At 55.9% G+C, this 15,416-nt stretch overlaps 1 protein-coding gene across 2 annotated transcripts in view; it reads right to left on the reverse strand.

Annotated features, from left to right (window-relative positions):
• Svop (SV2 related protein) overlaps nucleotides 1-15,416 on the reverse strand; it is an 88,268-nt gene that overhangs the window by 65,511 nt on the left and 7,341 nt on the right. For both annotated transcript variants that reach the window (XM_047562383.1, XM_047562384.1), the window contains exon 2: nucleotides 2,818-2,978. In XM_047562383.1, coding sequence (XP_047418339.1) covers nucleotides 2,818-2,978 — 161 coding nt within the window. The remainder of the gene's footprint in view (nucleotides 1-2,817; nucleotides 2,979-15,416) is intronic.

Genomic DNA, 15,416 nt, shown 5'->3' on the forward strand with positions numbered 1-15,416 from the left:
GGATGTGGCCTCTGCTCTCGGTCCCTCGTCGCTGCCTCCTGAGATCTGCTGGGAACGGGCCCTGGGTTCGGTTACTCGCCCTCCTGTGGGGGAATCTGGGGATCTTAGGAAAGCATGGGGCACCAGGTGGAGACGGGAGTCCACACCAGGTCCCGCATTCCTTCTTGGGTCTCTTATTTGACCATCCTCTGTTCAGAGGCTGCACAAGGTCACGGGGCTGTGAGGCCAGATGGCCTGGGCACCAATCCAGCTTGGCTCATTCCTAGCTGGCAGTCCCGGGGAAGATGCTGAACCCTTCTGGGCTTCAGTTTCCTTGCCTGAAGGATGGGGAGGATGGTGGGAAGATGGGGGAGGCGGTGCCGACTGCGCCTGTTATGAGGGCTGAACGGGAAATCCATGCAGAGTGCTCTCAGCAGGACGGGCACGGAGTAGGTCCTCAGCCAGTGACAACTACTGTCGCCATCAGCACCACCACCACCACCATCACCATCACCACCACCACCACCATCACCACCATCATCACCACCATCACCACTATCACCATCACCATCACCACCACCACCATCACCATCACCACCACCACCACCATCACCACCATTACCACCACCATCACCACCATCATCACCACCATCACCACCACCATCACCACCATCATCACCACCATCACCATCACCATCATCACCATCACCACCACTATCACCACCATTACCACCACCATCACCACCATCATCACCACCATTACCACCACCATCACCACCATCATCACCACCATCACCACCACCATCACCACCATCATCACCACCATCACCACCATCACCATCACCACCATCACCATCACCATCATCACCACCACCACCATCACCACCATCACCATCACCACCATCATCACCACCATCACCACCATCACCACCACCATCACCATCACCACCATCACCACCACCTCCACCACCACCATCACCACCACCATCACCATCACCACCATCACCACCACCATCACCACCACCATCACCACCACCACCACCACCATCACCATCACCACCACCACCATCACCATCACCATCACCATCACCACCATCACCATCACCATCATCACCACCACCACCATCACCACCATCACCATCACCACCATCACCATCACCACCATCACCACCACCATCACCACCATCACCACCACCATCACCATCACCACCATCACCACCACCTCCACCACCACCATCACCACCACCATCACCATCACCACCATCACCACCACCATCACCACCACCATCACCACCACCACCACCACCATCACCATCACCACCACCACCATCACCATCACCATCACCATCACCACCATCACCATCACCATCATCACCACCACCACCATCACCACCATCACCATCACCACCATCACCATCACCACCATCACCACCACCATCACCACCACCATCACCACCACCACCACCACCATCACCATCACCACCACCATCACCACCATCACCATCACCACCATCACCACCATCACCATCACCATCATCACCACCACCACCATCACCACCATCATCACCACCATCACCACCATCACCACTATCACCATCACCATCACCACCACCACCATCACCATCACCACCATCACCACCACCACCACCACCACCACCATCACCACCACCACCATCACCATCACCACCATCACCACCACCATCATCACCACCATCACCACCATCACCATCACCATCATCACCATCACCATCACCACCATCATCACCACCATCACCACCACAATCATCACCACCACCACCACCACCATCACCATCACCACCATCACCACCACCACCACCATCACCATCACCACCATCATCACCACCATCCCCACCATCACCATCACCACCACCATCACCATCACCACCACCATCACCACCATCACCATCACCACCATCACCACCATCATCACCACCATCACCATCACCATCATCACCATCACCACCATCACCACCATCTCCATCACCACCACCATCTCCATCACCACCACCACCACCATCACCATCACCACCATCACCACCACCATCACCATCACCACCACCATCACCGCCATCACCATCACCACCACCATCACCATCACCACCACCATCACCATCACCACCACCATCACCACCATCACCATCACCACCACCATCACCACCATCACCACCACCACCACCATCACCACCACCATCACCATCACCACCATCACCACCACCACCACCACCACCACCATCACCACCACCATCACCATCACCACCACCATCACCACCATCACCATCACCACCATCACCACCACCACCACCACCACCACCATCACCATCACCACCACCATCACCACCATCACCATCACCACCATCACCACCACCACCACCACCACCACCATCACCATCACCACCATCACCACCACCACCACCATCACTACCACCATCACCACCACCACCACCATCACCACCACCATCACCACCACCACCACCACCACCACCATCACCATCACCACCATCACCACCACCACCACCATCACCACCATCACCATCACCACCACCACCATCCCCATCACCGCCATCACCACCGTCACCACTGCCCCTCTTTGCTGCCCTCCTCAGCCCAGCGCCATGCAGTGGTGCCTGGCGGGGACTGTGACGTGACCCTGCCTGCTGGGGAGCCTTGCAGACACGGCCTCACTCCCCGCGTCGCACCTGGGCCCTCAGTGCCCCCCAACTGCCCCTTCGCGAGAACATTCTGAAAGGGAGGCGACCCTGGCGCCTCGGGGCCCCGACCGTGGCCCAGCCCGACGCCCCGGCTGCAGAGCCTGCTCACCGTCCGTTGGATTGGCGAATTCCTTGGGCACGGCCGCCCCGTCGTCCAGCTCCACGGCCTCTAGGCCCACGCACACCCCCTCGATCTGGACCTCATGCTCTCCCGAAGCCGCGTCGTCCTCCGACCTCGCGCTCTCGCCCGTGCGACGGAATTTCACCACCCTGGAGAGAAGAGCAAACCGGATCACCATGGCTGGAACGCCTCCTCGGTGGCCTCGCCACGTGGCTCTCATGCCCAAGACAGGTGAAGTGCTTTTCTGGCATGATTTGGAGAGTTGAATGGGAGGGAACTGGCTTTTCTATCCAGGAGGGCGAGGTGAAGAAGAGTGGCCACCTGGAGAGGGATTGTACCAGGGCCGGCCCTGCGGTTGGCCAGGCTGGGCACTGCACAAGGCCGGGGTGGCTGTGTGAAGGGGGTTATCTTTGTCCGAGACCTGAATGCTGTCGAGCAGGACAGTTCAGTCATACGTCGCTTCCCGGACAGGACACCTTCTGGGGAAGTGTCCCAGGCAATTTCCTAGTTGGTGGACATCCCGGGGACACTGGCACAGACTAACACAGACGCCGGGCGGCGTGAGCTCAGGGATCCAGTCACACACCAGCGTGGCTCTGGCCAAGCTGCTGATAAGCCCTGCACGATCATATCTTTCTTCCGGAATCTGGACTCACCTGTGTCTTTGTAACACAAGCAACAAGCCGGTCACCTAAGGCTCACGAGAGGCCCACAGAAAGTTTCTTTCAGTTTTTTTTTTTTAAATATAAAGTGGATGCTAATACTTTTTAATTGAGAGAATTTACATTCAAAGTCAGATTCCCAGATGGAAGGCTATCTGGTCATCGCAGCTCACACGCCTGCATGTGGCTAGACCGTGGCGGTGGTGGCCCTGCGGACGGGACACACACTCCACTGTGACCCCAGTCTCCTCTTCTGCAGGTGATCTCCAGCCCTGAGGGTCTTTTGCCCCTTATCCTTACACACGTTCTGCCTTCCTCTCGCTTGGCCCTTTGCCCCACTTGCCAGGACCTGTGAGGCCTTGGACTTGAGCCCCCACAGATCCCACTCGTGAGATTCACACCTTCACACCTGGTCACTCTGAACAGCAGTTTCTTCATCTGGGACCGAGAGGCAAAATTACCTGCCTCCTTCAAACTCTTCGTTCCCAAATACGAAATCCCCACTGTCTGCCAGCCCCGTGGTGGTGCCTGAGGGGACAGCACTCACAGCCAGGTGTGTTCCACCCCCACGATCTCACAGGGGGAAGGACATTCAATAGGTAACGCTCATTTCTATCAGACTTTGAAAAAAGTCTGGGTGTCAAGGGCATAAAGAGCAGAGAGGTTGTATGAGCAACAGGACAGCAAATTTGATCCGTGTCTGAAACAGGCTGTAGAAAAAGAGAGGTCTCTGTGTGCCCGTAATCCCGGTGACTCGAGAGGCTGAGGTGGGAGGATCACAAGTTCGAGGCCAGTCTCAGTAACTCAGGAAGACCCTGTTTCAAAATGAAAAATGAACAGGGCTGGGGATGTGGCTCAGGGTTAGATACCCTTGGGTTCCATCCCAGTACCCAGAGAGAGAGGGAAGGCGGGAGGGAGAGGAAGACAGAGATCTAAATACAATACTGCTGTGATTGTTAACACAAGTTGCTCCGCGGACCTTAGTGAAGAGTAGCTGGTGTGCTCATGTCGCAAGTGCAGAGAAAAATTTTTTTTTAAGTACCAAGGATTGAACCCCCCGGGGTGCTTAGCCACTGAGCCACATCCCCAGCCCTCTTCCTATATTTTATTTAAAGACAGGGTCGCGCTGAGTTATTTAGGGCCTCGCTAAATTGCTGAGGCTGGCTTTGAACTCACGAGCCTCCTGATTCAGCCTCCCGAGCTGCTGGGATGCCAGGCGTGCGCCCCGGCGCCCGGTCAAGTGCAGGGAATTTGTTCTGCTTGGGAACTGCTAGAAAAGAGGAGAAATCAGAGATTTTGTGAGTAACTGAAGCCCCACTCTTTGGCGACAATGGGGCTAGAAGGGCGACTGGCTGGGGCAGTGCTGCTGAGTTCGGAGGCTGAGCTCGGAGGCTGAGCTCGGAGGCTGAGCTCGGAGGCTGGCGCTAGAGGGGAGTCCCGTCTACCAGCACCGCTGGCTGCTCGGCGCCACCTGGTCTCGGCTGTGCGCTCAGTCTGCGCATCGGCTCCATGAAAACCAGCGTGTCCTCATCGCTTTACAGACAAGACCACTGAGGCCCGGCGTCACGTGACTCGTCCACAGTCATAACCACGGAGCCACCCAGCCAAGGCTCATCCTCCCCTGTCTGCCTCAAAGTCCTGTGTCCCCACCAGCCCCTGACGAAAGGCTACTGCCTCTTCAGACCCTTCCGTGGCTTCCCCTTGGCTATAATGATTTCATAAAAACGTTTTAATCTGAAATATTTCAGGGATATAAAACTATGTAGGTAACAGAATAACTCTGCTCCTACTGTCTGTCCTGCCACCGTTCAACCGTGACTCAGTTGAGGCCACCGAGTCTCTTTCCCTCACATCTTCATAGGTAATAGTATTCCTCGGGTCTTTACCTGCCTCATTTCTTTTTCTGATTCTTTTTTTTGTGAGGGGGGGTACCAGGGATTGAATCCAGGAGCGCTTAACCACTGAGTCACACCCCCAGTGCTTTTCATTTTTATTTTGAGACAGGTTCTCACTAAGTTGCTCAGGTTCTCGCTAACTTGGGGAGGCTAGCCTCAAACTTAAGATCCTCCTGCCTCAGCCTCCCAAGTTGCTGGGATTATAGGTGTGCGCCACCACGCTTGGCTATAACCCTTATTGTTTGATTTAGTTCTCAGAATAACCCCTGGAGGTGGGGACTATTGTCATCCCCACTGGATAAGAAAAACACAGGTCTCCCTGTGCCTCTGTTTACTCTCCTGTGCACTGGATATAAGAATTAAGGGTCAGGTTCCCTTGAAGCAGAACTGAAATGGGGATTCCTTTTTCTCCCTCTCTGGTATTGATGTAACATAAAATTTGCCATTTTAACCATTTTAAGCACACGGTTCTGTGGCAGTAAGGACATTCGAGTTGTGGCATGTCCATCACTACCGTCCATCTCCAGAACTCTTCCATATCTCCCAACTGGAACTCTGTTCCCATTAAACACGAGCTCCCTCTTCTCCCTCTGCCCAGTTGCTGGTTTCCACCCTACTTTCTTTCTCTCTCTCTCTTTTCTTTTCTTTTTGGTACTGGGGATTGAACCCAGGGGTGCTTAACCACTGAGCCACCTCCCCAGCCCCTTTTTTATATTTTATTTAGAGACAGGGTCTCACTGAATTGCTTAGGGCCTTGCTCAGTTGCTGAGACTGGCTTTGAACTCCCAATCCTCCTGTCTCAGCCTCCCAAGCTGCTGGGATTAGAGGTATGTACCACTGAACTGGCTACCCTTCCACTTTATGTCTATGGATTCGACAATCCCAGCAACCTTGGATCAGAGGAATCACATAATATCTGTTCTTTTGTGTCTTCAAGCTTCATCCGCATCACAGTTGTTAGAATTTCATGCCTCTTTTGTTTGTGTGTGTGTGTGGGGGGGTGCTGGGGATGGACCTCAAAACATGCTAGGCAAGTGCTCTACCGCTGAGTCACACCCCAAGAATTTCGTTCCTTTTTGAAGACTAAATAATATTCCACTGTGATATTCTATAACATTCCAGCCTGCTTGTCCATTTGCCAGTTGACAGAGACTGGCGTTGCTTCCACCTCTTGGTTGTTGTGAATCCTGCTGACGTGACTAGACAGGATCTGTGTGGGTCTTGCTTCACTTCTTTTGGGTGCATACCTAGGAGTAGAACTCCTGGATAAAATGGTCTGCGCGGTGGTACATGCCTGTCATCCCAGCTGCTGGGGAGGCTGAGGCAGGAGGATCGCAGGTTCAAAGCCAGCCTCAGCAAAAGTGAGACCCTGTCTCTAAATAAACCACCAAACAAGGTTGGGGGCGTGGCTCAGTGGTCAAGTGCCCCTGAGTTCAACCCCCAGGACCCGTCCCCCCCAAAAATGGTACTTCAGTGTTTAAATTTCTGAGGAGTTACTGTGCTGTCTTCCGCAGTGACCGCGTCATTTTGTACTCCCACTGGTCGCGTGCAGAGCTTCCGGTATCTGCACATGCTGGCCCATACCTGTTATTTTCTACGGTTGATAATGGCAGCTCATTGTGGTTTTGATTTGCATTTCTATAACATCGAGCAACACAGGCTCACCGGCCCTCTGAATATCTTCTTCTTCTTTTTTTTTTTTTTTGTACTGGGGGTCAATCCCAGGGGTGCTTAACCACTGAGCCACATCCCCAGCCCTTTTTAGCTTTTATTTAGAGACAGTATAGATATGGAAAATGAAAAATCCCCAAGATAATGTGAACTGGGAAGAGGGACCAAAAAAGAAGACCAGGTACAGACAGCCTTCAGCTCCTGAGACGGAGGTTTTCCGGAGGCCGACTGCAGACAGGGAGAAGGTATTTTATTACTCCTAAAGTGACATGTCTAAAAGGCAGTAATCCCCTTCAAAATCAGATCCTCTCTAGACGCTGTCTGCAGACCCGCGACCCAGAAGGTCAGATTCCTAATCCTTCAAACTGACACTTTCACTGATGAAGAGACCCCAAATTCCTGAGTGCCCAAGAAAACGGATCTGCTCACTAGACCACCCCCAAAATAACCTACATAAACCCCACCCCTTTCTTTGTTCAGTGGCTCATTTTCCACCAGGAAAAGGGGTCCACCAACGCCATTTCATCCCCGCGTCCCCAGCTCCGGTGTGATGGTCCTGAATAAACAGCTGAGATGATTCGTGAGGCGCGCATCCCGCCCGGTCTTTTTGTGCTAACAGCCAGGGTCTCACTGAGTTGCTTAGGACCTCGCTACGTTTCTGAGGCTGGCTTTGAACTCTCGATCCTCCTGCCTCAGCCTCCCGAGCTGCTGGGATGACAGGCGTGCGCCACGGCACCCGGCTCTCTGAGGCTTCTTGAGTTAACTTTTGTATGTAGTCAGGGGAGGGGTCCGGCTTTATCCTTCTGCGAGTAGCTATTCAGTGTGCCTGATCCCTTTTGTTGCAAAGATGGTCTTTTCCCCCCATGAACGGGTCTTGGTCCTCTAGCTGAGACGGTTTGATTTGAGGCTTTGCTGCTGGGCTCTCTTTAGGCCTGTGCCACACTGTTTTGATAACCGTAGCTTTGCAGCAAGTTTTGACGTCAAGATGGGTGAGGCCTCCAGTTCTGGTCTTACTTTTCCTTACTGTTTTTGGCTGTCTGGTGTCCTTGGAGTGTCTGTATGAATTTTAGGGTGGGTTTTTCTGTTTTTGTAAAAGAATAAGACATGGGTTCTCGGGAAAGGATCGACGGACGTGCTCTCCGGAGGAAACGTGCTGGGAACTGCAGGGAGCGGGCTGGGGCAGGGAGAGGCTGGGCCAGGACGTCTAGACTCAGCCTGGGAGCTGGGGCACCCCCGAGAGGTGTGGGGGCTGGGCTGCTCAGTTTCAGCACGGTCAGCAGCATCCCCCGACCCGCCCCATGCAGAACACGTGACCTCCCAGGCTAGGGGGCTACCCTCCACCGGATGATACTCCATGACAGATGGCAGCTGTGAGCCACAACAGTCCACGCTGGCAGCAGTTGGGGGATCCGCCCGCCCGGCAAAAGGAAACTGCCATGGGCACCAACCATATCTGCTGCAATTAAGCTCCTGCAGAGTTATTACGCAAATTAATTCCAAAGCACTGTACAGAAGTGAGGGATTAATCGTTAACTTTCTCCCTCAAACTTCCCAGATAAAAGCCCTCCAACCATACATCTAGTCATTGAGCACTTGCTAAAAGCCAAGTACTATGTGAAGCCCTTTATATAATCTCCTGTTAAGCTGACAACCGACCTTATACTCATGTTGTGGACAAGGAAACAGATGTTCAGAGAAGTTAAGGCACCTGCCCTGGGTCACACAGCATGGAGGAGCTAAGATTTCGGCCTGAGTGCCTCGGTTGGGAGTCACTGAGCTTGGCATGTCTGGGGCATGAGCAATGAAGCCTGAACGGGCTGACCTGAGCGGGCAGGCTTGCCAGGCTCGGAAAATGGTGTGTTCTAGGGCAGGAATCGAAAGCTGCAGCTCAGTTCCAGCCTGGCTGACTGCTCTTCAGACTGCCGTGGCCGGGCAGGGGTTCTGGAGCCAGGAGCCTCGGAGCCCCCGCAGGGCTGGGGACGGCACAGATGGCCGGTCCCATCCCCCAAGATCTGACGCAGGTCTGGGCTGTGCGGTTCTGACAGCTGTTGCGGATCTGGGAGCTGCTTCTGTGCATCAGTCGGACAGACGCGCCGCCCCCTCCCCCGCCCCCGCCGTGAAGCCGCCTGGCCCAGGGAGCCACCCGGAGGAGCTAGAGCCACCGGCTCATCTCCAGCCTGAGGGGCCCAGGACACGGGCCTCGGAGCAACGTCCCTGCATCCGGGGCTGGGCGGGCCTTGCAGCTGGAAGGAGATCAATGCCTCAGGCCTGGACTCTGCTGAGACGGGACCCGGCCACTTCTAAACAGCACTGGCCCGGCCAGAGCCCCACTAGATTCAGTGTGTGTCTCTCTGGGGCAGCTTTTCGGGGGGTGCTGATCGATACAGGGGTGAGCCTGTAACCCAGCTCCCGAATAACACCGCCCCGCACTGATTTCTAGCACCTGCCGACATCGGCGGAGTGAATGCTTCCAGGATGGCGATGGCGAGTGACCCAGGGTTCAACGACAGGCTCCACCTTGCTGGATATTTAACAACCCACCTGCTCTCTAGAGCGCGTAGGAGAAGGTTCTAGTCCATCATTGTTTAAAAAAAAAAAAAGTTCTCAAAACTGACTCGTGGCCCAATACAGATGAACCACTGAGCCACAGAGGCCAGTCCCAAGAGGCCACGCAGGACTGATTCCATTTCCACGAAACGCCCAGGGCGGGCCAATCTGGAGAGAGAGGAAGCGGAGGGGTCACGCTCGGCCAGCAGCGGGGGCTGCCTGGGAGCGGCTGGGCACGGCTGAGTGGGCCCAGGGGTTTCCTTTGAGGGCGATGAGATGTTCCAAAACTAGACAGAGGTGAGGCTCAGGCGACAGGACGCATGTCTTAAATGCCCCCGACTGCTGCGCTCCGAAGTGGTGAAATCGATACATTTTATGTTGTGCTTATTTTGCCACCTGGAAAGACCACAAAACGAAATCCCTGCACTCTTAGCACAGCCAGGGATGTTACTGGGCTTCATTTATTCCACACCTATTAACTGAGCACCTATTAACTGCTTGGTGTCAGATCCAAGGGTGCCGCTGGGATCACTAGGTGAGCCAGCAGCTCAGATCCCTGCCTGCCGAGTTCACCCTCTCCGGGGAGGGGACAGGCATTCAAACACGCTTAGACCTATGCCAGCTGGTGGTGAAGGCCGGCGGTCCCAGATACTTGGGAGGCTGAGGCAGGAGGATTACGCTTGAGCCCGGGAGTTCTGGGCCCGCCCAGGGGAAGAGAGAAGAAAAAAGCTCATGTACGGAGAGAAAGGGAAGAACGCTCTGCAGGGACCTCGCGTGTCCTGAGCGATCCTGCGAATACAAAGAGGCGGCACCGAGAGTGTGACCTGCCGAGCCCGGAAGTCACTAAGTCAGGGGGGATGTGAAACAGGTTCCTGAGAGGGAACCCCAAGAGAAGCCCCCAAATCAAAAACATCAATAGTTCCCTCCCGCTCGGTCTTCACAGACGCTGGAAATACAGAGGGGGATTCGGGCAAAAGGGGGAAACAAATATTTACCTCCAATAGTCATTTGTCTTTAAGGATGAAGGGAAGGTCCGTGGATCACCCCGGAAGGACAGGACCCCGCGGCCCCGATATGCCCCCCAAACACTCCGCTTATCACATCCTCTCCCCCAGGACCAGCTGTGGCTCCCGGCTTCCTTCTGGGACTAAGAGCAACCTTTCCGGAAGGTGACCTGTGATGTCTTTCCAAATCTTACTGCTTCCACCCGGAATCTTCCTGCGCTGGCCACTGGGTCACAGGGATAGAAACGCGGGCGACCGCGGATGATACAAGTAAAGGCTGGTGAGGGCGTCACCGGCCAGCCCCGAGCTCAGTGCTCTGCACGGGTCATGTGACTTACTCTCCGCTCTCACTGTGCCCATTTCACAGATGAGGACCCCTCAGCACAGAGGAGCCGGGAGCGTGCTGAAGGTCTCACAAGGAGTGGCTGCGGTCAGGCTTGGGCAGAGCTCCCTGACTTCAGAGTCCCCAGCCCAGCCACCCCGCCGTGTTCTGTCCTAGTGCCACCCTGCTGCTTTTAGCCTCGGTTGTCACAATACAAAACGAGGGACAATCATGTTCTACAAATACAGGATTTTTTTTTTTTTTTTTGGTACTTGGGATTGAACTCAGGGGTGCTTAACCACTGAGCCACCTCCCCAGCCCTATTTTGTATTTTATTTAGACACAGGGTCTCGCTGAGTTGCTTAGGGCCTCACTTTTGCTGAGGCTGGCTTTGAACTTGCGATCCTCCTGCCTCAGCCTCCCGAGCCGCTGGGATGACAGGCGTGTGCCACCACACACCCAAGCTGATCCGTAGGGGCCAACGGGGAAGCGCGCTGAGGTTCCTTTACTAGATGTGCTAGAACACGGTCCTGTGACTGGTCCTTGCCACCCAAAGCCTTCACTGTGCTGCGGAACCAGAGGCCCGACGTCCCCTGGGGGCCTGTTAGAATGCAGAGTCTCAGGCCCCCGCAGACCTACTGACGCGCCCTCTGCATCTTAACTGGACCGGGCGGTCTGCACGATCCATTCCAGAAAGATGCGCCTAAAAAGCCGAAGCCTGTTGTCCTTTGTCTCTCCTGGGGAGGAGGATTGGACCAGAGCAGGGAACCGCGAAGGAAGAGGAATTGGTGGCTCTTCCCTTTGGACCCCTGAGTCCTACCCAACATCTTAAAGCGGGACATCCGTTGCTTTTCTTTCAGACACGCAAATACCAGCGGGGACGACGTGCTGGCCTCTGGCTCCTCTGGCAGCTCTGTGCCGCTCACGCTTCGGGGGATGACGTCCCAGCGGGCTGGTGGGACCCCTGGTGGGGTTGGACGGAGCGTGAGGAGCCACAGCCGCCTGGCAATGAGTCCGGATGGCTGCCTTCCGCCCGGCCCAGTTGGGGTCACCTCTCCACCTTGACCCCCGCAAACGTCCCCTGAGCGGCCGGCGCAGCCCCCGCCGTCTGAGGCCAGCTCTGCTCGAAGCCTCGTCTTCAGACAGAGCCGAGCAGAGACCTTTGATGCGACATCACGCTCAGGCTACGTTTTGAGTCCGCAGGGTTCCTAAGAGTATTTATCCCCAACGTGGGCCAAGGCTTCCCGGGGGGGAACAGAATGGAAAAGGAGAGGGAACGGAAGGAGAGGTGGCGTGGGTCAGCGACTCGAGCGTCCCAGACCGCCTGGCTCTCCCTGGGTCCTCCGTGGCGTCCGCCACCCGCGTGACACGTACAGCTGATGGTTTACCAGAATAGCCGGGAACGTCGACTTCACATAATTTTGCTCTGGAAGGGAGAGAACTTGAAGAAATAGCTGTCAACCTAAAGATCTTGTTTGTCCCGTTGGGATCTTAAATTAGGTCCTGTGACTTGATCAGGGTATGTAGATAAGGAAGCTCCTGGGAATTTCTAGACTTGATTCCTTGAGTTCATGGCTCTATGGGACGGAAGAGGGAGCTTAAACCAAACCGTGACTGTTGCCTCAAGACAGGTGGCCTGCCCTGGGAGAGAAGAGAACCCGATTCTGGCAGACAGACTGACGTGGCTTTGAATCTCCCTACTTCTTAGTTGCTGTGTGACCCGGGGTGGGTTACTTCACCTCTCTGAGCCTGGGTTTCCATGGTATGATTTCAATGAGCATCTATTGAGGACTGACTACGTGCTGAGTACTGGGACGCACAGGGAGACAAAGTGGATTTGGTCCCTGTCCTTATGAAGTGGACGCAGGGGTGGGGAGGCGGGGGAAGATAAAGGACCCCCGGGGGAGGAGGAGTTGGAGAAGAGCTCCCTGAGGTTGAGGGGACACAGACAGTGACCTCCAGACTGGAGGAGGCTAGTGGGAAGGCCAGGAGGTGGGACGGAGGAGCCGGGCTCAGGGAGACCTCAGGGGGGACTCTCTGATGGCCCTGAGCCCGGGCAGATGGCTCTCTGCGGTTTTAAGTAGCAGCGACAGAGAGAAAGAGATCCGGGTCGAGTGTGGAGAAAGTCACTCGGGCAAACTCTCCCACAAGAGGAGGGACAGAGGGTGACAGTGTTTCCAAACCCAGGTCTCGTGACTCTTTCGGTTCGGCTGGTTGGACCGATTTCAGCAGGTTCTGCACATGGTGGGGGGGGGACTGCGTCCCAGGCTCGTCATACCTGGTTTCCGGGTGACGAGGGCACACGGATGTGGCCTGGAGTCTGAGTGTCCTTCAGGTGCCCAATAAGGATGTGGCTGGGCTGGGGACGTTAGCTGGTGTGCATTTTGAGACTCGCCGGCACGTGAGCGGTTGGCGATCTCTAAGGATCAACTCGCCCTGGAAGGACCACCCCCTCCAGGGTCAGCCAGACCCACGAGGTCAAAGTGTCAGGACTCAGAAAGTCACGGTTGATGGAGAGAAAGATGAGCCACGAGGAAGCAGAGGCCAGAGAGCAGGCTGCGCGGTCAGTGGGTGACAGGCGATGGCGGCAGGGACTCCGGGCTGCGGGGTGCAGGGCTGACGCTTTGTTCAGGATCCGCCCCCCACCAGGGTAGCCCAGGGAGACAGCTTCCCGGGGAGACGGGGCTGCGCGGTAACCAGGGTCCCGAGATCAGAGGACCCGGTAACCAGCACTCCTCAGCTTTGCCCCCGAGAGCGTGGCACGGGGCACGGGGTGTCTCTGGAAACCGACGCCTCGGGATGAATGAGACGAGGTGCCCGTCCTGGAGAGCAGACCCTGCCGAGGTCTCCGAGGCGCAGATCGCTGCGACTCCTCGCCGGCAGGTCCCGGGGCGCTGATCTGCATGATTTAGGGAGAGTCCAGTCAGGGGGCGAACCCCTGGCTTCATGAGCCTCATGAGGTTCTGGAACATGAAAGAAGACCCCAGAAGAGAGCCCGGACTTGCGGGTGCAAGAGGGACGGACGCAGATCTCGAGCCAATGTGAGGAGGGAGCCTCCTGGGGCTAAACCGTCCCAGGTTAGAAAGGCGATTTCAGGGGGCAGGGACTCCCCTTCTGGCAGGCATCCTAGTACAGATGGGCCTCTGTGTGACCAGGTCACCAGATTTAACAGCAGGCGTGGCTTCCACCAGCCGAGCCCAAGCCTGAGGGCCGCAGCCAACTTCTGTAGTGCCTGCCGAGCCCCCAGGAGAGGCGCTGCTGGTACCTCTGGTTTATGGACAAATAACCAGAGGCTCCGAGAGGGTCCACCACGGCCTGGGTCCCCAGGAAGCAGCACAGGACCTGCCCCAGTAGCTCCAACGCCCGTGCTCTGAACCAGTCAGCCAGGGCTTCTCTGAGGCCAAGGACACCCCCGGGGACGGGCAGAAGGTGGCTTTCCCGGCCAAGCTTCGGGCAGGTGTGTTCACATCTCTGCAGAGCGGGGCTCAGGAATCTGAATTTTAATAAGACGGTGATGGGGGCCACGGACCTTGGAAAGCCGCCGCTTACTGTCCTCCTGCCCTAAACTGGGGAGATGGACTATGAGGGGTCGGACATCACGTCCCCGAAGATCCCTTCCATTCCTGGGTGCCCGGGAGCCTGTGATTAATGGCGATTTTCGTTCCTGGTGGATTTTCGTTTATTTGTATTTCCTGCATCGACCTCCAAAGCAACCGCCTTCTTAACCAGATAGCAGCCCACGAGGCGGACAAGAGGTGGCGATCACAAATAAGCAAAGGTTAACATTCACGAAGCCCCGGCCATGAGCCCGGGGCTCTGCTAAGCGCGGGATGAGCCTCCACTTAAGGACAAGTTTGCTTTAATAAGCAGAGGTGGGGGGTGTCCCATTGCTACCCCACCTCACAGATGAAGAAACCGAGGCCTGGAGAAGAAAAGCAACTTGTCCAACGGCACCCACCACGTTAGCAGGATGGTCGGGATTCGAACCCAGGTCCGCGTGAGCAGAGAGCCCAGCATGTGGTACTCTGAGGTGGGCTCAGTGGAGCCGGGGGCGCAGCTAGAGGAACAAAGGTCTAGGCTACCTCTTGGGGTCGTCTGTCCTTGTAAATCTTCATCCACATTCTCCATCAGATGGACTTCCTGTCCTCACGGAACCTAGTCCGTTACTGAAGGCACAATGGCGGATGTGGAAGAGGCACGTGTTGCCAAGACAACGGGCACCAGGGATCCGGCAGGAGGAACCTGAGCGAAGGAGGCTTAGAGAGGACGTGGAGGCCGAGTGATTCACGGTCTAAGGCGGAACCCAGGCTTCTCCCCAGGGGCGGCGTAGCCCTCCAGGGGACACGGCGATGTCTGGGGACAGTTCCGATGGTCACAATTGGACCAGAAAGGTGGGGCGTGGGTTGTGACATCTAGAGTCCGCTGAAAACAGCTCCTCCACAGAGCAGCGCCGCCTGGCGGACCACGTCCACAGCCTGAGGTGGAG

The sequence above is a fragment of the Sciurus carolinensis genome, chromosome 8 (genome assembly GCF_902686445.1).
Source record: "Sciurus carolinensis chromosome 8, mSciCar1.2, whole genome shotgun sequence".
Taxonomy (NCBI): Eukaryota; Metazoa; Chordata; class Mammalia; order Rodentia; family Sciuridae; genus Sciurus; species Sciurus carolinensis.